This window comes from Oncorhynchus keta, unplaced genomic scaffold (genome assembly GCF_023373465.1).
Source record: "Oncorhynchus keta strain PuntledgeMale-10-30-2019 unplaced genomic scaffold, Oket_V2 Un_contig_17343_pilon_pilon, whole genome shotgun sequence".
NCBI classification, from domain to species: Eukaryota; Metazoa; Chordata; class Actinopteri; order Salmoniformes; family Salmonidae; genus Oncorhynchus; species Oncorhynchus keta.
The window spans coordinates 1,725-23,114 of NW_026280397.1; the positions used below are offsets into that span (position 1 = coordinate 1,725).

The 21,390-nt window shown below is 45.7% G+C and overlaps 1 protein-coding gene and 1 long non-coding RNA gene across 5 annotated transcripts; one reads left to right on the forward strand and one right to left on the reverse strand.

The window, feature by feature from the left end:
- Window positions 1–959: 959 nt before the first annotated feature.
- hacl1 (2-hydroxyacyl-CoA lyase 1) lies at window positions 960–18,201 on the forward strand. The gene is made up of 17 exons (XM_052503401.1): window positions 960–1,220; window positions 1,554–1,658; window positions 1,760–1,800; window positions 2,755–2,835; window positions 3,000–3,072; window positions 3,260–3,337; window positions 3,502–3,596; window positions 3,909–4,021; window positions 5,587–5,722; window positions 8,614–8,719; window positions 12,061–12,144; window positions 13,938–14,039; window positions 14,126–14,280; window positions 15,998–16,156; window positions 17,488–17,595; window positions 17,733–17,919; window positions 18,037–18,201. The coding sequence occupies exons 1-17, from the start codon at window positions 1,170–1,172 to the stop codon at window positions 18,067–18,069; spliced, it is 1,707 nt and encodes a 568-aa protein (XP_052359361.1). The 5' UTR covers window positions 960–1,169; the 3' UTR covers window positions 18,070–18,201.
- LOC127919654 (uncharacterized) lies at window positions 6,323–8,598 on the reverse strand. 4 transcript variants are annotated; one of them, XR_008103683.1, is made up of 6 exons: window positions 8,266–8,598; window positions 8,037–8,089; window positions 7,760–7,943; window positions 6,866–7,172; window positions 6,712–6,767; window positions 6,323–6,672 (listed from the first exon to the last, which is right to left on the reverse strand). It is a non-coding gene; the product is annotated as an uncharacterized LOC127919654 (long non-coding RNA). The 4 variants fall into 4 exon arrangements; XR_008103682.1 differs by lacking the exons at window positions 6,712–6,767; window positions 8,037–8,089 and having other exon boundaries at window positions 6,323–6,624; window positions 7,760–7,780; XR_008103684.1 differs by lacking the exons at window positions 6,712–6,767; window positions 8,266–8,598 and having other exon boundaries at window positions 6,323–6,624; window positions 7,760–7,824; window positions 8,037–8,141.
- Window positions 18,202–21,390: the final 3,189 nt, after the last annotated feature.

The following is a 21,390-nucleotide window of genomic DNA, read 5'->3' on the forward strand; positions in this document are numbered from 1 at the left end:
TAAATATTTAAAATGGGCAACAAGAGTCTCAAATGTAAGTTTAGTCTGCAGGCTTTTCCATTGGCAAGGAGCGTAACAGGAAAAGGCAGCCATACCCAACTCTGTGGAGATCACATGGGCCTCAAGTGTAATCCATGTTTGAGACCTGGTTTTAGGAATTAGAATTGTAATATTGATGAGTGATGATAAATAAGAAGGTAGCTTATTCAGAAGTGCTTCATAGACAAACACGAGAACATATTCTCGTCTCATGGACAGCGAAGTCCAACCCACATTTTGATACAAAACACATTGGTGAGTTCTGTAGCTAGCGCCCGTAATAAACCTAAGTACTCAATGATAAGTAGCATCCAGCGATTCAAGTGTTGATGCCGTAGCATGCATGTAGATAATATCCCCATAATCTATAACAGACATAAAAGTAGCTTGCACAATTTGTCTTCTATTTGTACAGGACAAACATGTCCTGTCTCTATAGAGGAAGCCTAGCTTGATTTTTAGCCGTTTATAAAGTTCGTCAATATGCATTTTAAAAGACAGTTCATCATCCAACCATATCCCTAAGTATTTATATGCAGAGACCTGATTCATTCGAGAACCATGTAAGCTCGTGTAAGTGCAAGTGTATTTTCAACCAACTTTTTGAACCTATTAAAAATCATAAAATGTGTTTTCTTTGTTTCTTGTTTTAAATGTACATTTTATTTTAACAATTTTAAAACAAGATGAACAGAGAACAGTTGTTACACTTTCTATGAAGCCACTTATTTATAATGCATACACTCAAGTCATACACTCATAATTACTTAATTTAGTTAAGTATAAGTGCAGTTATAAACACATAATGAGATGTTGTTGTGTATTTCTTGCAATAAAAAAAGAAAAAGGCTACTAGTTCATACATATTCATAACTACTATCGTACGGCTCATGTGATTGGCCCTGAACCCGGAAGTCGTATAAACGGGTCATGCTTTGGGCAGCAGTGCCAGAAGTCGTCCAGTCACTCAAATTTGCACTCTGTGGAGTAAGTGGCTATCGAAATATCTATCGATTGTCGCTACTCATATAATCCATTTTGTAATGCGGACAAAAACCAATGATTTGCAAGAGATCTAAAAACGACGTATAAGCTATTGAGTATCACTAACAGATTTCTGAACAGTAATAATGGAAGATGTGACAGGCGCTCAGCTCATTGCTGAGGCACTAAAAGCTCAGGTGAGATATGTGCAATTTATATAAAAGAGTATTACACTGTATAACGGTATTGCTTCGGTTTGGTAAATAATATATTCGTCGCTGATCATGTCCTTGGCAGTGACAATGTACCACTAGGAGTTGTGAAAGTGTGTCAAAGGTCATTGCACTGGTATAGCGAACTGTTAATATTTGTGTAGCAAAACATTTAGATGTTTATGTGGATGTTTGTTCAAATATGGAATAGCATATGTTAACACCCCTGTTGATGTATGCCAAAGTGTGTGTCAATGCAAAGAACATCTAAACTACACTGTAACAATTCATACTGTATCCACATGTATCTCTCTGCAGAATGTAGAATATATGTTTGGAATAGTTGGTGTTCCAGTCATTGAAGTGGCTATGGCAGCTCAAGCCTCAGGAATCAAGTATGTGGGAATGCGCAATGAACAAGCTGTAAGCCACCTTTTATTTGTAGGAATCTTCCCATGACATGTTTTACGTGAATTGGTTGTGGGCACACCAGTAATACTGATGTGGTGTGTGTCATCCAACAGGCTTGCTATGCTGCGTCTGCTGTTGGTTACCTCACTGGACGGTAGGAGGATTGTCATTATAAGAGAGCTCTAGAGATACTATCTCTCCTCTCTGAAATCCCTGACCTATCTCCATACATTGTTTATGTGGGAAGCAACCCATCTGCCTAGAGAGACTACTCTCTCCATACAATACTAAACCATGGGATATTAACTAGCCAGACTTGTGTGTGAGGGTCAGTTTCATAGCTGTTTTACATAGCTGTCTCTCAGTTTGTTTTCCTGTCTTACTGCCTGTTCCTCTCTGTCTGCTTATCTTCCTGTTTGTCTGCCTGTTCCTCTCTGTCTGCTTATCTTCCTGTTTGTCTGCCTGTCTGCCTGTTCCTCTCTGTCTGCTTATCTTCCTGTTTGTCTGCCTGTCTGTCTGTTCCTCTCTGTCTGCTTATCTTCCTGTTTGTCTGCCTGTCTGTCTGTTCCTCTCTGTCTGCTTATCTTCCTGTTTGTCTGTCTGTTCCTCTCTGTCTGCTTATCTTCCTGTTTGTCTGCCTGTCTGTCTGTTCCTCTCTGTCTGCTTATCTTCCTGTTTGTCTGCCTGTTCCTCTCTGTCTGCTTATCTTCCTGTTTGTCTGCCTGTCTGTCTGTTCCTCTCTGTCTGCTTATCTTCCTGTTTGTCTGCCTGTTCCTCTCTGTCTGCTTATCTTCCTGTTTGTCTGTCTGTTCCTCTCTGTCTGCTTATCTTCCTGTTTGTCTGCCTGTTCCTCTCTGTCTGCTTATCTTCCTGTTTGTCTGCCTGTCTCTGTTCCTCTCTGTCTGCTTATCTTCCTGTTTGTCTGCCTGTTCCTCTCTGTCTGCTTATCTTCCTGTTTGTCTGCCTGTTCCTCTCTGTCTGCTTATCTTCCTGTTTGTCTGCCTGTCTGCCTGTTCCTCTCTGTCTGCTTATCTTCCTGTTTGTCTGTCTGTTCCTCTCTGTCTGCTTATCTTCCTGTTTGTCTGCCTGTCTGTCTGTTCCTCTCCAGTCCAGGGGCGTGTCTGGTTGTGTCTGGACCGGGACTCATTCATGCTCTTGGTGGAATGGCCAACGCTAACATGAACTGCTGGTATGTTAGAACTCTACAAACAGAAGGCCCTTCTACTCATGTTCAGTGGTCCTTCCTTTCAAAAGAAGGGATGCTAATCCTTCCACTGCAAAAAATGATCTGAGGACTCCAAACGATCTCCGCTTGTCAGTTGATGTCATTGTGTGATACTACTCTCTCTGTAGGCCTGTGATTGTTATAGGAGGCTCCTCCGATCAAAACCAGGAGACCACTGGGGCGTTTCAAGAGTTTCCACAGGTACTAATTCAACCATGAGGTTTCTGACTATTGAACATTAGGGGGTGGTTTCCCGGACACAGATTAAGCTTAGTCATGGCCTAAAAAGCAAACTCAATAGAGAATCTCTGTCCAGGAAACTGGTCCTAGCAGTTTAATTGCTGAAAGAAGACATCATTTGTTATTTGTGGTCCTCTTTGTCCGTCAGGTGGAGGCGTGCCGACTGTACAGTAAGTTCTCAGCTCGGCCCAGCAGTCTGGATATGATCTCCTCAGTGGTAGAGAAGGTATACAGTCTCCTCTGACTCCCTTTAGTCCTCTTCATATCATTTGGTATCACCTGCAATTGTTTTCTGAACTCTAATTTTCCAGCTTAGCAAGGTAACTTAAGTGCTTCAGAAGAACACAGCCTTAATTGATTCTGAATGGAAGGGTATTTGGTCTGTCTTAGGCAGTACGCACTAGCATGTATGGACGTCCCGGGGCTGTATACGTAGACCTATCTGGGGATATGGTCAATGCTAAAGTGGACAGGAGCAGAGTCAGGTTGGTGGCTATCACTGTCTTTCATCCATTTCAAATGTATACTCATGTGTTACTGTTGAATATGTATACCTCTGACTTCACGGCACCATAGTCATTTTGATTTGATTTTGTTCTACCTTTTAATGTCTGAAGTGAACAAGAAATTACCAGATTTTGTTAAATTAGTTAGAAAATATAGCACTATATCAAAGTATTCTCATCAGAGAATAGCAATAAGCCTAGATAGACCTTCATGATTTATTTACCTATGCAATGAAGTTTATAGGTAACATGTTTAATATTTGACCAATTCTTTCCTATTTCCTTTGTCAGAGAGGTGCCCTGTTGTCCACCTCCTCCAGTGAGTATGGCTGACCATATGGCGATCACAGAAGCACTGGCTGTTCTAAAAGGAGCCAAACGGCCTTTACTCATCATTGGGAAAGGTAGGCCAAACAGCCTTTACTCATCATTGGGAAAGGTAGGCCAAACAGCCTTTACTCATCATTGGGAAAGTTAGGCAATGCTTTTTAAAAGCCAAACCCAGAACTGACATCTTGTGGAATTGCCTCAGGTACTTGTCGTGGAAATTTCCTCTATTTACCAAATCATGGGAGCAAACCACACACACACGTCAGAGTTAGTTATAAAAGTCCATCTTTAATTATATGAGCTCTTATCACAATCCTGTGACTCTCAGATAAATTCAGTGTCTCCCAGTGAATTCTCTGAGAGTCCCCTTCCAATGCAACTGAGTTCCTTTAATAGCAAAGACACCCATAGTCAGACAGCATAGACATAACTCATCGTTCAGCTTTGTCTCCTTTCCCAAACCCCAGAACCATCAATCAAATCCTCCATATCAACAGGCATATATCAAATTGTCATTTAGATACAACCACTCTAAATACAAACTCCTGGACAAACTCACGGATAGGAGGTTGAGGCTATAGGTTAAGATAGAAACAACAATAAGAGGGAGCATAGAATGATTCCAGACACTGCAACCCCTCCTTTCCCCACTGGGAAAGGTAGGGAGTAAAAGATATGTTTACATATGATGACACTTTGACCTCTCCCCTCTCATCGGCCCAGGCAACTTAGTTTTGACATAGAACAGATAACTGCAACCTCACCACAGAATTACACAAAAATACCATTCTGATGAGAAGTAACTTACACACATTTGATGAAAATTAAACATCTTACAAATGTTACCAACAAATTCTGATAATCCCACGACATACTTGATTCAGTTCTGTGGGGAGATATTAAGAGAAAGATACAAACATGACTCTTCACCCCCCCTAAACAGAAACTCTCTGCAAGTTTCAGGCAAGTTTATGGGCCTCCCATCCCCTTCTGACATTGAAAAGATGTGAGCACCTGTGAAATTGTGATTTGTCCAAATGATCAGTAGTGAAAAATCAGCGAACCAGAACAGAGTTCCTCGTTAGTGGCAGGTAGCCTAGTGGTTAGAGCGTTGGACCACTAACCGAAAGGTTGCTGGATCGAATCTCCCGAGCTGACAAGATAAAAATCTGTCGTTCTGTCCCTGAGCAAGGCACTGTTCCCCGGGCACCGAAGACGTGGATGTGGATTAAGGCAGCCCCCGCACCTTTCTGATTCAGAGGGTTACATACGGAAGACACATTTCAGTTGAAGGCATTCAATTGTACAACTGACTAGGTGTCCCCTTTCCCCAGTCTGTTGACAGACGCTACTACCAGTTATGTTACTGTCTGTCCAGGAGGGATCAATAGCCAGCTGAAATGCACTGTAACACCTATAGCATTGTACCAGGGTTCCGCTGAAAACAGGACCACGTTCAGTAGACAAAAGTTGCGGACATGATTACTCATTCTATCTGTCAGAGAGGCATGTTTGTTCTACATGCTATATTTTTATCTGAACATTACACAACGTTGTGTTCAGCTGAATGCATCCCAGCTGGGAAGGTCAGTCTGTTGATATCAGTGTGGCGGTGCCCTCTGTCTGTTTCCCTCTGCAGGTGCAGCCCATGGAAGAGCAGAGGGGGTTCTGAGGGAGCTGGTGGAGGGGTGTGGCCTGCCCTTCCTGCCCACCCCCATGGGTAAAGGGGTGCTGCCTGACGACCACCCCAACTGTGTTGCTGCTGCCCGCTCCAGGTCAGCCACTCCTTCTCTCAGCTGGCATCATATTCATGTACAGACCTTTGCCTGTATAAGTAGGACCAGGATGAACAAACCAGGAGAACTCTCTGGGCCTTCCTGAAATCCCCATCTATAACTAGTCTCTTTTCATCACATTTGGTTTAATCTGATTGTGTTCTTTTCCCTGCTCTCTTCCTCTCTTCCTAACCCTCTTCATCCTCCCTTCCTAACCCTCTTCATCCTCTCTTTCTATCCTCCTCATCTTTTCCTAACCCTCCTCCTCTCTTTCTATCCACCTCTCTTCCTATCCTCTTCCTCCTCTCTTCCAATCCTCCTCCTCTCTTCCTAACCCTCCTCCTCCTATACTCCTCCTCTCTTCCTATCCTCTTCCACCTCTCTTCCTATCCTCCTCCTCCTCTCTTCCTATCCTCCTCCTCTCTTCCTAACCCTCCTCCTCCTATACTCCTCCTCTCTTCCTATCCTCTTCCACCTCTCTTCCTATCCTCCTCCTCTCTTCCTATCCTCCTCCTCTCTTCCTAACCCTCCTCCTCCTATACTCCTCCTCTCTTCCTATCCTCCTCCTCCTCTCTTCCTATCCTCCTCCTCCTCTCTTCCTATCCTCTTCCTATCCTCCTCCTCCTCTCTTCCTATCCTCCTCCTCTCTTCCTAACCCTCCTCCTCCTATACTCCTCCTCTCTTCCTATCCTCTTCCACCTCTCTTCCTATCCTCCTCCTCCTCTCTTCCTATCCTCTTCCACCTCTCTTCCTATCCTCCTCCTCCTCTCTTCCTAACCCTCCTCCTCCTCCTCCTATACTCCTCCTCTCTTCCTATCCTCTTCCTCCTCTCTTCCTATACTACTCCTCTCTTCCTAACCCTCCTCCTCCTATACTCCTCCTCTCTTCCTATCCTCTTCCACCTCTCTTCCTATCCTCCTCCTCCTCTCTTCCTAACCCTCCTCCTCCTCCTCCTCCTATACTCCTCGTCTCTTCCTATCCTCTTCTACCTCTCTTCCTATCCTCCTCCTCCTCTCTTCCTAACCCTCCTCCTCCTATACTCCTCCTCTCTTCCTATCCTCTTCCTCCTCTCTTCCTCTTACTACTCCTCTCTTCCTAACCCTCCTCCTCCTCTACTCCTCCTCTCTTCCTATCCTCTTCCACCTCTCTTCCTATCCTCTTCCACCTCTCTTCCTATCCTCCTCCTCCTCTCTTCCTAACCCTCCTCCTCCTCCTCTCTTCCTATCCTCCTCCTCCTCTCTTCCTAACCCTCCTCCTCCTATACTCCTCCTCTCTTCCTATCCTCCTCCTCCTCTCTTCCTATCCTCCTCCCCCTCTCTTCCTAACCCTCCTCCTCCTCTCTTCCTAACCCTCCTCCTCCTATACTCCTCCTCTCTTCCTATCCTCTTCCACCTCTCTTCCTATCCTCCTCCTCCTCTCTTCCTAACCCTCCTCCTCCTCTCTTCCTATCCTCCTCCTCCTCTCTTCCTAACCCTCCTCCTCCTATCCTCCTCCTCTCTTCCTATCCTCCTCCTCTCTTCCTATCCTCCTCCTCCTCTCTTCCTAACCCTCCTCCTCCTATCCTCCTCCTCTCTTCCTATCCTCCTCCTCCTCTCTTCCTATCCTCTTCCACCTCTCTTCCTATCCTCCTCTCTTCCTATCCTCCTCCTCCTCTCTTCCTAACCCTCCTCCTCCTATACTCCTCCTCTCTTCCTATCCTCCTCCTCCTCTCTTCCTAACCCTCCTCCTCCTATACTCCTCCTCTCTTCCTATCCTCTTCCACCTCTCTTCCTATCCTCCTCCTCCTCTCTCCCTAACCCTCCTCCTCCTCTCTTCCTAACCACTATCCTCCTCCTCTCTTCCTATCCTCCTCCTCCTCCTCCTATCCTCCTCCTCCTCCTCTCTTCCTATCCTCCTCCTCCTCTCTTCCTAACCCTCCTCCTCCTATACTCCTCCTCTCTTCCTATCCTCTTCCACCTCTCTTCCTATCCTCCTCCTCCTCTCTTCCTATCCTCCTCCCTCCTCTCTTCCTAACCCTCCTCCTCCTCTCTTCCTAACCCTCCTCCTCCTATACTCCTCCTCTCTTCCTATCCTCTTCCACCTCTCTTCCTATCCTCCTCCTCCTCTCTTCCTATCCTCCTCCCCCTCTCTTCCTAACCCTCCTCCTCCTATACTCCTCCTCTCTTCCTATCCTCTTCCACCTCTCTTCCTATCCTCCTCCTCCTCTCTTCCTATCCTCCTCCTCTCTTCCTAACCCTCCTCCTCCTATACTCCTCCTCTCTTCCTATCCTCCTCCTCCTCTCTTCCTAACCCTCCTCCTCCTCCTATACTCCACCTCTCTTCCTATCCTCCTCCTCTCTTCCTAACCCTCCTCCTCCTATACTCCTCCTCTCTTCCTATCCTCTTCCACCTCTCTTCCTATCCTCCTCCTCCTCTCTTCCTATCCTCCTCCTCTCTTCCTAACCCTCCTCCTCTCTTCCTAACCCTCCTCCTCCTATACTCCTCCTCTCTTCCTATCCTCCTCCTCCTCTCTTCCTAACCCTCCACCTCTTCCTATACCCCACCTCTCTTCCTATCCTCCTCCTCCTCTCTTCCTAACCCTCCTCCTCTTCCTATACTCCACCTCTCTTCCTATACTCCTCCTCTCTTCCTAACCCTCCTCCTCCTCCTATACTCCACCTCTCTTCCTATACTCCTCCTCTCTTCCTATCCTCCTCCTCCTCTCTTCCTAAACCTCCTCCTCCTCCTATACTCCACCTCTCTTCCTATACTCCTCCTCTCTTCCTAACCCTCCTCCTCCTCCTATACTCCACCTCTCTTCCTATACTCCTCCTCTCTTCCTAACCCTCCTCCTCCTATACTCCTCCTCTCTTCCTATCCTCCTGGTTCTATGGTCTTGGTGTGGACTGCAGAGCTCTGCTCCAGTCTGATGTTGTGGTCCTACTTGGTGCCAGGCTCAACTGGATCCTGCACTTTGGCCTTCCCCCCCGGTTTGACCCCCATGTAAAGGTAATCCAGGTAGGTCAAAGTTCACCAGTAGGGTTGCTTTTTAAATGTTATTTTCAGGATTCCAGATTTTCTGCTTATTACGTCAGATTTTCTGATTTCTGGAATCTTCCAACAGGGATTTCTGGGAATTTTGGGAAAGTTGCCATAATTTTGCAACCCTAGTCACAGGTCATGTCGTAGTGTACTGCAGTTCATTGTAACCAGGTATAAATGTCTTTGAGTCAGTCTATTGGATTTAGTCTATTACCTAAATAGCTTCTCTATAAGTCTCTTGTGGTCTGTCTAAATAATGTCATGGCTGTCATAGTGCTGTACAGTACATCTGTAAGGTGGTGTAGTAAATGGCCAATATACCACGGCTAAGGGCTGTTCTTATGTACGATGCAACGCAGAGTGCCTGGATACAGGCCTTATCCCGTGATATATTGGCTATATACCTTAAACCCCAGAGGTCCCTTATTGCTATTATAAATTGGTTACCACCACATTCGAACAGTGAAAATATTTTTGGGGTCATACCCATGTTAAACGGTCTTTTATAAGCCGGGTGGTTTGAGCCCTGAATGCTGATTGGCTAACAGCCGTGGTTTATCAGACTGTTAACCACGGGTATGACAAAACATGTATTTTTACTACTCTAATTACGCTGGCAACCAGTTTATAATAGCAATAAGGCACCTCAGGGGTTTGTGGTTATGGCCAATTTACCATGGCTACGGCCTGTATGGTATATTGGCCATATACCACACCCCCTTGGGCCATATTGCTTAAATATACAGTACCTCGGCTTTAACCCAATCAGCATTCAGTACTCAAATCACTCGGTTTATAAAAGGGAACGCTATACACACACACACACACACACACACACACACACACACACACACACACACACACACACACACACACATACAGTGGCAAGAAAAAGTATGTGAACCCTTTGGAAATACCTGGATCTCTGCATAAATTGGTCAAACTTTGATCTGATCTTCATCTAGGTCCCAACAACAGACAAACACAGTCTGCTTAAACTAATAACACACAAACAATTATACGTTTTCATGTCTTTATTGAACACACTGTCAGTAAAAGCTTGGTCGCACATGGGTCTTCCAAATGGACAATGACCCCAAGTATACTTCCAAAGTTGAGGCAAAATGGCTTAAGGACGACAAAGTCAAGGTATTGGAGTGGCCATCACAAAGCCCTGACCTCAATCCTATAGAACATTTGTGGGCAGAACTAAAAAAGCGTGTGCGAGCAGCTTTTTAAGGCCTACAAACCTGACTCAGTTACACCAGCTCTGTCAGGAGGAATGGGCCAACATTCACCCAACTTATTGTGGGAAGGTTGTGGAAGGCTACCCGAAACATTTGACCCAAGTTAAACAATTTAAAGGCAATGCTACCAAATACTAATTAAGTGTATGTAAACTTCTGACCCACTGGGAATGTGATAAAGAAATAAAAGCTTAAATAAATCACTCTCTCTACTATTATTCTGACATTTCACATTCTTAAAATAAAGTGGTGATCCAAAATGACCTTAGACAGGGATTTTTACTAGTATTAAATGTCAGGAATTGTGAAAAACTGAGTTTAAATGTATTTGGCTCAGGTGTATGTAAACTTCCCACTTCAACTGGATATTTTATATGTATGTATATAAACTCGGCAATAAAAATAAACGTCCCTTTTTCAGAACCCTGTCTTTCAAAGATAATTCTTAAATATCCAAATAACTTCATAGATCTTCATTGTAAAGGGTTTAAACACTATTTCCCATGCTTGTTTAATGAACAATAAACAATTAATGAACATGCACCTGTGAAACGGTCGTTAAGACACTAACAGCTTACAGACACTAGGCAATTAAGGTCACAGTTATGAAAACTTAGGACACTAAAGAGGCCTTTCTACTAACTGAAAAACACCAAGAGAAAGATACCCAGGGTCCCTGCTAATCTGCGTGAACGTGCCTTAGGCATGCTGCAAGGAGGCATGAGGACTGCAGATGTGGCCAGGGCAATAAATTGCAATGTCAGTAGTGAAGACACCTAAGACAACGCTACAGGGAGACAGGATGGACAGCTGATCGTCCTCGCAGTGCAGACCACGTATAACAACACCTGCACAGGATCGGTACATCCAAACATCACACCTGCGGGACAGGTACAGGATGGCAACAACAACTGCCCAAGTTACACCAGGAACGCACAATCCCTCCATCAGTGCTCAAATTGTCCGCAATAGGCTGAGAGAGGCTGGACTAAGGGCTTGTAGGCCTGTTATAAGGCAGGTCCTCACCAGACATCACCGGCAACAACGTTGCCTATGGGCACAAACCCACCATCGCTGGACCAGACAGGACTCCCAAAAAGTGCTCTTCACTGACAAGTTGCGGTTTTGTCTCACCAGAGGTGATGGTCGGATTTGCGTTTATCGTTGAAGGAATGAGCGTTACACCGAAGCCTGTACTATGGAGTGGGACCGATTTGGAGGTGAAGGGTCCGTCATGGTCTGTGGCGGTGTGTCACAGCATCATCGGACTGAGCTTGTTGTCATTGCAGGCAATCTCAACTCTGTGCGTTACAGGGAAGACATCTTCCTCCCTCATGTGGTACCCTTCCTGCAGGCTCATCTTGACATGACCCTCCAGCATGACAATGCCACCAGCCATACTGCTCATTCTATGTGTGATTTCCTGCAAGACAGGAATGTCGGTGTTCTGCCATGGCCAGCGAAGAGCCCAGATCTAAGATATATATATAATATAATATAATATAATATATGTGTGTGTGTGTGTTAGCCTTATCATTATGTGGTGGAACCTGGTTGTTTCTGTTGTGTTTGGCCGGTCTTCCAGCTGCTGTTACACGTGTTGCGCACGGTGCTCCTCGTGTCATGTGTCGCGCAGGGTGCTCTTCCTGTCATGTGTCGCGCACGGTGCTCTTCCTGTCATGTGTCGCGCACGGTGCTCTTCCTGTCATGTGTTGCGCACGGTGCTCTTCCTGTCATGTGTCGCGCACGGTGCTCTTCCTGTCATGTGTCGCGCACGGTGCTCTTCCTGTCATGTGTTGCGCACGGTGCTCTTCCTGTCATGTGTCGCGCACGGTGCTCTTCCTGTCATGTGTCGCGCACGGTGCTCTTCCTGTCATGTGTCGCGCACGGTGCTCTTCCTGTCATGTGTCGCGCACGGTGCTCTTCCTGTCATGTGTCGCGCACGGTGCTCTTCCTGTCATGTGTCGCGCACAGTGCTCTTCCTGTCATGTGTTGCGCACGGTGCTCTTCCTGTCATGTGTCGTTGCTGGTATGTTGTAGTAACGTTCCACATACTTTATTTATGTCAAGGTTGATCTATGTGCAGAGGAGATGGGGAACAACATGCAACCTGCTGCGGCTCTCCTAGGGGACGTCAATGCTATTGTCAAGCAGGTAACACAACTCAGTCCTGGGGGATGTCAATGCTATTGTCAAGCAGGTAACACAACTCAGTCCTGGGGGATGTCAATGCTATTGTCAAGCAGGTAACACAACTCAGTCCTGGGGGATGTCAATGCTATTGTCAAGCAGGTAACACAACTCAGTCCTGGGGGATGTCAATGCTATTGTCAAGCAGGTAACACAACTCAGTCCTGGGGGATGTCAATGCTATTGTCAAGCAGGTAACACAACTCAGTCCTGGGGGATGTCAATGCTATTGTCAAGCAGGTAACACAACTCAGTCCTGGGGGACGTCAATGCTATTGTCAAGCAGGTAACACAACTCAGTCCTGGGGGACGTCAATGCTATTGTCAAGCAGGTAACACAACTCAGTCCTGGGGGACGTCAATGCTATTGTCAAGCAGGTAACACAACTCAGTCCTGGGGGACGTCAATGCTATTGTCAAGCAGGTAACACAACTCAGTCCTGGGGGACGTCAATGCTATTGTCAAGCAGGTAACACAACTCAGTCCTGGGGGACGTCAATGCTATTGTCAAGCAGGTAACACAACTCAGTCCTGGGGGACGTCAATGCTATTGTCAAGCAGGTAACACAACTCAGTCCTGGGGGACGTCAATGCTATTGTCAAGCAGGTAACACAACTCAGTCCTGGGGGACGTCAATGCTATTGTCAAGCAGGTAACACAACTCAGTCCTGGGGGACGTCAATGCTATTGTCAAGCAGGTAACACAACTCAGTCCTGGGGGACGTCAATGCTATTGTCAAGCAGGTAACACAACTCAGTCCTGGGGGACGTCAATGCTATTGTCAAGCAGGTAACACAACTCAGTCCTGGGGGACGTCAATGCTATTGTCAAGCAGGTAACACAACTCAGTCCTGGGGGACGTCAATGCTATTGTCAAGCAGGTAACACAACTCAGTCCTGGGGGACGTCAATGCTATTGTCAAGCAGGTAACACAACTCAGTCCTGGGGGACGTCAATGCTATTGTCAAGCAGGTAACACAACTCAGTCCTGGGGGACGTCAATGCTATTGTCAAGCAGGTAACACAACTCAGTCCTGGGGGACGTCAATGCTATTGTCAAGCAGGTAACACAACTCAGTCCTGGGGGACGTCAATGCTATTGTCAAGCAGGTAACACAACTCAGTCCTGGGGGACGTCAATGCTATTGTCAAGCAGGTAACACAACTCAGTCCTGGGGGACGTCAATGCTATTGTCAAGCAGGTAACACAACTCCGGCATCTAATATGTGCCCCATATCTGTATGTTACTGTATTGCTGGGTCCTGGTGGTCTGTACAGTGGTCTGTATTTACAGTGCATTCAACAAGTCTCAATACACTTTACAATAAAAAAAAATGTTTAAAACAAATGTATTTTTTTAAAGAAACAAGCATTGATTATCCTGTCTGTAACAACTATTTGATTTTCAGCAAAGTATAAATGGAATTGAATTGGTACAGATGTAGGGTCTTATTTGAACCAGTCTGCTACAGCAGGAAAATAATCCTGCAGCAACAGGAATGTGAATTATTATGTGGATTATAATAATTGTACATTTTCTGTAGGGGTTGATACATTTCTCATAGGGGAAAATCAAGTCTGAAATGTATAAGAGTAAACACTTCAGAAGCCTTTTTAAACCTCAAATATACAACACATTTTACATGTCCTGCATTACAGGAAAGTTCTCCTGCTACAGGGTGCTCAAATTAAGATCGTACATCTGTACTTGATTCAGTTTGCTAAGTTTCTACTCCTCATCTTAACTTTCAGCTCCTAGAGTATGTTCATAAGGATGGCTGGAAGTATCCAGCTGATACAGAATGGTGGACCACATTGAAAGAGAAGATGGCTGCTAACGCAACAATGACAAAGGTGTGTTGGTGTGTGCGTCCATGACCTGTGACCTAAGCAAGCTAGCCTATCTACCACCCCTGATTTGATTATGTTTCTCTCTCCAGGCATTAGCTCTTCAGTCAACAACACCCATGAACTACTACCAAGTGTTCCACCACATCTCCCAGCTGCTGCCCCACGACTGTGTCATCGTAAGTGAGGGGGCCAACACCATGGACATTGGGCGTACCATGTTGAACAACTACCTTCCTCGACACAGGCAAGGCATGCCGCCTCACTCAAGTCTTTTCCCTGTAGGCAAGTAGGAATTAGTTGTTGTTGTCCAGGAACCTGACAGGTTGACTGGATGACTTCTCAATGTAGTGCTGCCTGACAGGTTGACTGGATGACTTCTCAATGTAGTGCTGCCTGGCAGGTTGACTGGATGACTTCTCAATGTAGTGCTGCCTGACAGGTTGACTGGATAACTTCTCAATGTAGTGCTGCCTGGCAGGTTGACTGGATGACTTCTCAATGTAGTGCTGCCTGACAGGTTGACTGGATGACTTCTCAATGTAGTGCTGCCTGACAGGTTGACTGGATAACTTCTCAATGTAGTGCTGCCTGACAGGTTGACTGGATGACTTCTCAATGTAGTGCTGCCTGACAGGTTGACTGGATGACTTCTCAATGTAGTGCTGCCTGACAGGTTGACTGGATGACTTCTCAATGTAGTGCTGCCTGACAGGTTGACTGGATGACTTCTCAATGTAGTGCTGCCTGACAGGTTGACTGGATGACTTCTCAATGTAGTGCTGCCTGACAGGTTGACTGGATGACTTCTCAATGTAGTGCTGCCTGACAGGATGACTGGATGACTTCTCAATGTAGTGCTGCCTGGCAGGCTGACTAGATGACTCCTCGATATAGTGCTGCCTGACAGGTTGACCTCTCAATATAGTGCTGCCTGGCAGGCTGACTAGATGACTTCTCAATGTAGTGCTGCCTGACAGGTTGACTGGATGACTTCTCAATGTAGTGCTGCCTGACAGGTTGACTGGATGACTTCTCAATATAGTGCTGCCTGGCAGGCTGACTAGATGACTTCTCAATATAGTGCTGCCTGACAGGTTGACTTCCCAATGTAGTGCTGCCTGACAGGTTGACTGGATGATTATTCAATGTAGTGCTGCCTGACAGGTTGACTTCCCAATGTAGTGCTGCCTGACAAGTTGACTTCCCAATATAGTGCTGCCTGACAGGTTGACTTCCCAATGTAGTGCTGCCTGACAGGTTGACTGGATGATTATTCAATGTCGTGCTGCCTGACAGGTTGACTTCTCAATATAGTGCTGCCTGACAGGTTGACTGGATGACTTCTCAATGTAGTGCTGCCTGACAGGTTGACTGGATGACTTCTCAATATAGTGCTGCCTGACAGGTTGACTGGTTGACTTCTCAATGTAGTGCTGCCTGACAGGTTGACTGGATGACTTCTCAATGTAGTGCTGCCTGACAGGTTGACTGGATGACTTCTCAATATAGTGCTGCCTGACAGGTTGACTGGATGACTTCTCAATGTAGTGCTGCCTGACAGGTTGACTGGATTGACTTCTCAATATAGTGCTGCCTGACAGGTTGACTGGATGACTTCTCAATGTAGTGCTGCCTGACAGGTTGACTGGATTGACTTCTCAATGTAGTGCTGCCTGACAGGTTGACTGGATGACTTCTCAATATAGTGCTGCCTGACAGGCTGACTAGATGGACTCTCTTAGTATCTTACCCCCCCAGATATAGTTCCTTGCTTCCTACTGAACACATAGACACACACACAAACAAAGATACCTTTTTTTACACACTCTGAGCTCTTATTAACACAACTGTGTGTGTGTGTGTGTGTGTGTGTGTGTGTGTGTGTGTGTGTGTGTGTGTGTGTGTGTGTGTGTGTGTGTGTGTGTGTGTGTGTGTGTGTGTGTGTGTGTGTGTGTGTGCAGGTTGGATGCTGGCACCTTTGGGACGATGGGGGTGGGTCTGGGCTTTGCCATCGCGGCTGCAACAGTGCAGAGGAACCAGAACACAGGCCAGAGGGTGGTGTGTGTGGAGGGGGACAGTGCCTTTGGATTCTCTGGGATGGAGGTAGAGACCATGTGCAGGTTGGTACAGTCAAGGTCTCTCTCACATAGCAAAATGTGGTTGTAGTAATCAAATCAAATCAAATGTTATTTGTCACATACACATGGTTAGCTGATGTTAATGCGAGTGTAGCGAAATGCTTGTGCTTCTAGTTCCGACAATGCAGTGATAACCAACAAGTAATCTAACTAACAATTCCAAAACTACTGTCTTATACACAGTGTAAGGGGATAAAGAATATGTACATAAAGATATATGAATGAGTGATGGTACAGGGCAGCATACAGTAGATGGTATCGAGTACAGTATATACATATGAGATGAGTATGTAGACAAAGTAAACAAAGTGGCATAGTTAAAGTGGCTAGTGATACATGTATTACATAAGGATGCAGTCGATGATATAGAGTACAGTATATACGTATGCATATGAGATGAATAATGTAGGGTAAGTAACATTATATAAGGTAGCATTGTTTAAAGTGGCTAGTGGCTTTACATCATTTCCCATCAATTCCCATTATTAAAGTGGCTGGAGTTGGGTCAGTGTCAATGACAGTGTGTTGGCAGCAGCCACTCAATGTTAGTGGTGGCTGTTTAACAGTCTGATGGCCTTGAGATAGAAGCTGTTTTTCAGTCTCTCGGTCCCAGCTTTGATGCACCTGTACTGACCTCGCCTTCTGGATGATAGCGGGGTGAACAGGCAGTGGCTCGGGTGGTTGATGTCCTTGATGATCTTTATGGCCTTCCTGTAACATCGGGTGGTGTAGGTGTCCTGGAGGGCAGGTAGTTTGCCCCCGGTGATGCGTTGTGCAGACCTCACTACCCTCTGGAGAGCCTTACGGTTGAGGGCGGAGCAGTTGCCGTACCAGGCGGTGATACAGCCCGCCAGGATGCTCTCGATTGTGCATCTGTAGAAGTTTGTGAGTGCTTTTGGTGACAAGCCGAATTCCTTCAGCCTCCTGAGGTTGAAGAGGCGCTGCTGCGCCTTCTTCACGACGCTGTCAGTGTGAGTGGACCAATTCAGTTTGTCTGTGATGTGTATGCCGAGGAACTTGCTACCTTCTCCACTACTGTTCCATCGGTGTGGATAGGGGGGTGTTCCCTCTGCTGTTTCCTGAAGTCCACAATCATCTCCTTAGTTTTGTTGACGTTGAGTGTGAGGTTATTTTCCTGACACCACACTCCGAGGGCCCTCACCTCCTCCCTGTAGGCCGTCTCGTCGTTGTTGGTAATCAAGCCTGGTCAGGTGCATAGGAGAATTAAAGTGTCAACCCCTAACCTAGTCACTGATGCTTTCCCTCGTTATTGATGCTTTCCCCTCGTCGTTGATACTTTCCCCTCTGACCAGGTATAAACTCCCGGTGGTCATCATCGTGGTCAACAACAACGGGATCTACAGCGGCGTGGATGCAGAGACGTGGGAAATGATGGGGAAGATGGGAGATCTCACCACTGTGTGAGTACAGAGGGGTTTGGGTTTAAAGGTCAATTTGGGACTGGGCCTACTCTGACTGGTTATGTCAAGGTCAGGATTACCTCTAGGGGTGGTATGTTGGTCATCTTGTCCTCGGTTCTCTCCCCTCTCCTCTCCAGAGCCCCCCCTGTGACCCTGCTGCCTGAAGCCCGCTATGATGAGGTCATGAACGCCTTCGGAGGACGAGGGTTCCTGGTGCGGACAGAGGAGGAGCTGCGTAGTGCCTTACAGCTCAGCCTCAGTGACTGGGAGAGACCTAGTCTCCTCAACGTCCTCATAGACCCCTCCTCAGACAGGAAGCAACAGGTAACTACAGGACAAATCTGACATGACACCCCGTTCCCTGGTCTATACCAGGCAAATTCAAATCTGGACGTCAAAGCCAGTTCGACTGACTTTCCATGGTCTGTCTCTGTCTCTTAGGAGTTTCCATGGCTAACTCGTTCCAACCTGTAGGCCAGTGAGGAAGACCTGCTTCCTTCTGCCAACTGATGGACAAATTGGGTACATCCCAAATGGCAACCTCTTCTCTATAAGTTTCATTCTCTATGGGCTCTGTTAAAAGTAGTGCACTAATTAGGGAATATGGTTCCACCATGATTAATATGTAGATTTGTGAGAAAATGTCAGGTATAATATTTGTCTTTGGCTTGTTTACTATATGTGTACAAGTGTCCTTGAAAATAAACTTTGTTGCGGAAAATATATTAGTAGTTATTTTAGAAAATGATAAGTGAATTCAATGTCTTTGCAGTAGACTAGAGGACCTTTGTCAGTGAAGTTTCTCTCTATAACGTGGTGTTTGGAGACAATGACAGCTCCTCTCTCGACCATGAGAAGGCTGCATGTGTTTTTGTATCTAAAAAATAATCATGTTTCTATGAAATGTTTTAATCAAGTCACATTTACTACACGGTAGTATTACATTTTCGATTTTGGAAATTTATACCATGATTAATATGTAGATTTGTGCACTAGTGCATTATTGTAGCGGGTTTACTAACGTGTTAGTTCTAGTAGCCATGTTGACTTGACGTGAGCTAATATGGTGACAACAGTGTAGGCTGTGTGTAGCGGTTATGATATTAAGATTTGGCTTGGAATGTGTTTTTTTCGCCTGACAGCTGATGTGTTGTGCACTGAAGTCCACAAGTGAAGGGAAAGGTGAGAGGAGGAGAGCGTGTAGATGCAAGAAGGAATTAGCCAATGATCAAAGTCACACTGTGTGTGTGGCTGCTATGGAAGTGAACTGTGTTTGTGTGAGTGGGTGTATTCATTCCACCTACTCTGTTAAAAAAACATTAATTAAACAGAAGCAAACAGAACAAAAAGGGGATAAACATACCTGAATTTCTCCAATAGAAACTCTTGTTTGCAACTGTTGGGCTAATGATTACACCCTAGATCAGCTCGATGCAGGCAAGAGTGTGCAAGGCGGTATTGAATGTGTCACTGTCTGTCACCTTGATTAGTGAAATTTCTCTCGACCTGTGCACCTACATTGTAAACTTTCACTCATAGGCTAGGTTGTAGCATCCTCATGATGGCTATACGGTAAATGTGAGTATCCTAAACCTATCAATGTTACATTGAGATAGGTGAACGGAATATGAATGACAGTCATCCAATATGCTGTAATTGAAAAAAAAAATCATCCCTCATCTTAAACAGTACCGACCTCCACTGGTTGGAATAAGGCCCGTGTGTGTGTGTGCGCGTGCATGCATGCATTTTCTATGTGTGGCTGTGTCCCTGCCTCGCCAGCAGCACCCTGCATGCCTGTCATTCCTCTCTATAGGTCAGGGATTTCCACTGGGACTGGGAGGACAGCTGGGTCCCTGCCTGCTTCCTGCCCTGAGGCCTCCCCAGCCCAGCGTCACCCCCCACGCCCTCCTCCCCTTACAACCGTAACTTAACTCCACCACAACCTGCACTCAAATAACACATCTTCTGTTTTGTGAGGGAAACATGATGTATTCACCTTATTTGTTGGATATGTAACAATTATTTACTTAACAAACAGTAAAATATTTCTGTCCTGCTAATGCTGTGTTTTATGGTCTCCACTCTAGCACCCTGCAGCTAGTCTGGGTGTTGAGGACATGGGTTCTACGAGAGAGAGCTTGAAGCTGACATTATATATAAAACTTTTTTTTATTTTTTACCTTTTATTTAACTAGGCAAGTCAGTTAAGAACAAATTCTTATTTTCAATTATGGCCTAGGAACAGTGGCAGAACGACATTATGGCCTGTTCAGGGGCAGAACGACAGATTTGTACCTTGTCAGCTCGGGGATTTGAACTTGCTACCTTCCGGACTTGTGTTGGTGATAACCTAAATGCTAGCATTCTATAGACAAGATGTGGTCTGTGTGACTCGAGATAGAGAGAGCCTGGAAGAATGAAGAATAATGTTGTCTCATCTTCCTGGCATCTGGGAAACTATGTAAAAGACCATCCTGTGTAGATAACCAAGGTGGCTTATGGGAAGGTTAGAAGTGACTGACTAAGCAATCTTGGTATCAGCTATATAAAAACTGTGCGTTGTCTGTAAAGGCTAGACTCTCAGCCTAACAGTCAGTCAAGACTGGTGGGCTGACGGTCTCATTATTGCAATAATTAATTGATGTTAAATAAAGATGATTGTTTGAAGAAATGACTAAGACCAAGTCTCTCAGTACTGAATTTCCACAACACTTTTCTGTGGGAACGAAAAGCCAGTGACTGTGTTCATTATTTCATGACCCGCCACCACTCCTGTCTCACTCAGGCATCCTGATGGGTCAGAGGTCATGACCCACCACCACTCCTGTCTCACTCAGGCATCCTGATGGGTCAGAAGTCATGACCCGCCACCACTCCTGTCTCACTCAGGCATCCTGATGGGTCAGAGGTCAAAGCCCCCCCCACCCAGGATAAACTGATGAAGGTCACCCAGACTGTCCATCTCAAATTATATTTTAGGGTCACACAGAGCACAAAATGGCTTTAGGGAAAATTGTCTCTGTATTCTTTTATCAACTTCATTAAGATAATAGAATGGGCTTCATTTCTAAAGGCATCGACAGAGAGACATCTGTACTCTGCCCACAAATCACATTGGTCTGGTTAGGGAACCCAGAGTGGTAGGACAAAGAAAAGCAGAAGTAAGCTTTTACTTGGGCATCTCTGCAGGCAAATGAACCTTAATGAAATCATGGAGTGAAATATGACATGGTAATTGAGTTACGGAGAGGGGAGGGCAGAACGGCAGCCAACTCCTACCTACTCCTGTCCTGTACCCATGGCTCCCTGCCACAACCTGAGCCCTCAATCTTCTGCCACACACACACACACACACAGCTCATACAATTCCTTTGTTTGCTTTTCAGTTGATTAGGGCATTTACAAAATAGTCCCAGAATAATGTTACTGCTCGTGAGGTAGACCATCAGGCTGACTATAGAACACTAGGCCAAATCCGGGAGAGTTGATGACAGTTCTAGCTGTGGTGTGTTCAGTTCAAGACTCTGTCTCCCTGAGGATATTTATGCCCTGCCAATACATGAAATAGTACAGACAGACACAGCACTTTGTCAGCAGCTGCCTGCTGACAGAGTCTTTTCTCTGCTTGATGCAGGTCCACCGCTGTGCAATGTGTTCTCTTCCTTCCTGAGAGAACGTCAACAGAATTTCCGTAACTGTCAGTCTGCTCCCCACCACACACCAACCATCCAATCACTGTCAACGACAGAGGAGACTCCTCTACTCGGGGATGCTGACAAACCCCTGACTCCC

Coding starts and splice junctions, on each gene's coding strand:
- hacl1 (XM_052503401.1), top strand. CDS start 1,170: ATGGAAGATGTGACAGGCGCTCAGCTCATTGCTGAGGCACTAAAAGCT. Junction 2,836..2,999: donor AACGCTAACATGAACTGCTG/GTATGTTAGAAC, acceptor CTCTCTCTGTAG/GCCTGTGATTGTTATAGGAG. Junction 4,022..5,586: donor TTTACTCATCATTGGGAAAG/GTAGGCCAAACA, acceptor TTCCCTCTGCAG/GTGCAGCCCATGGAAGAGCA.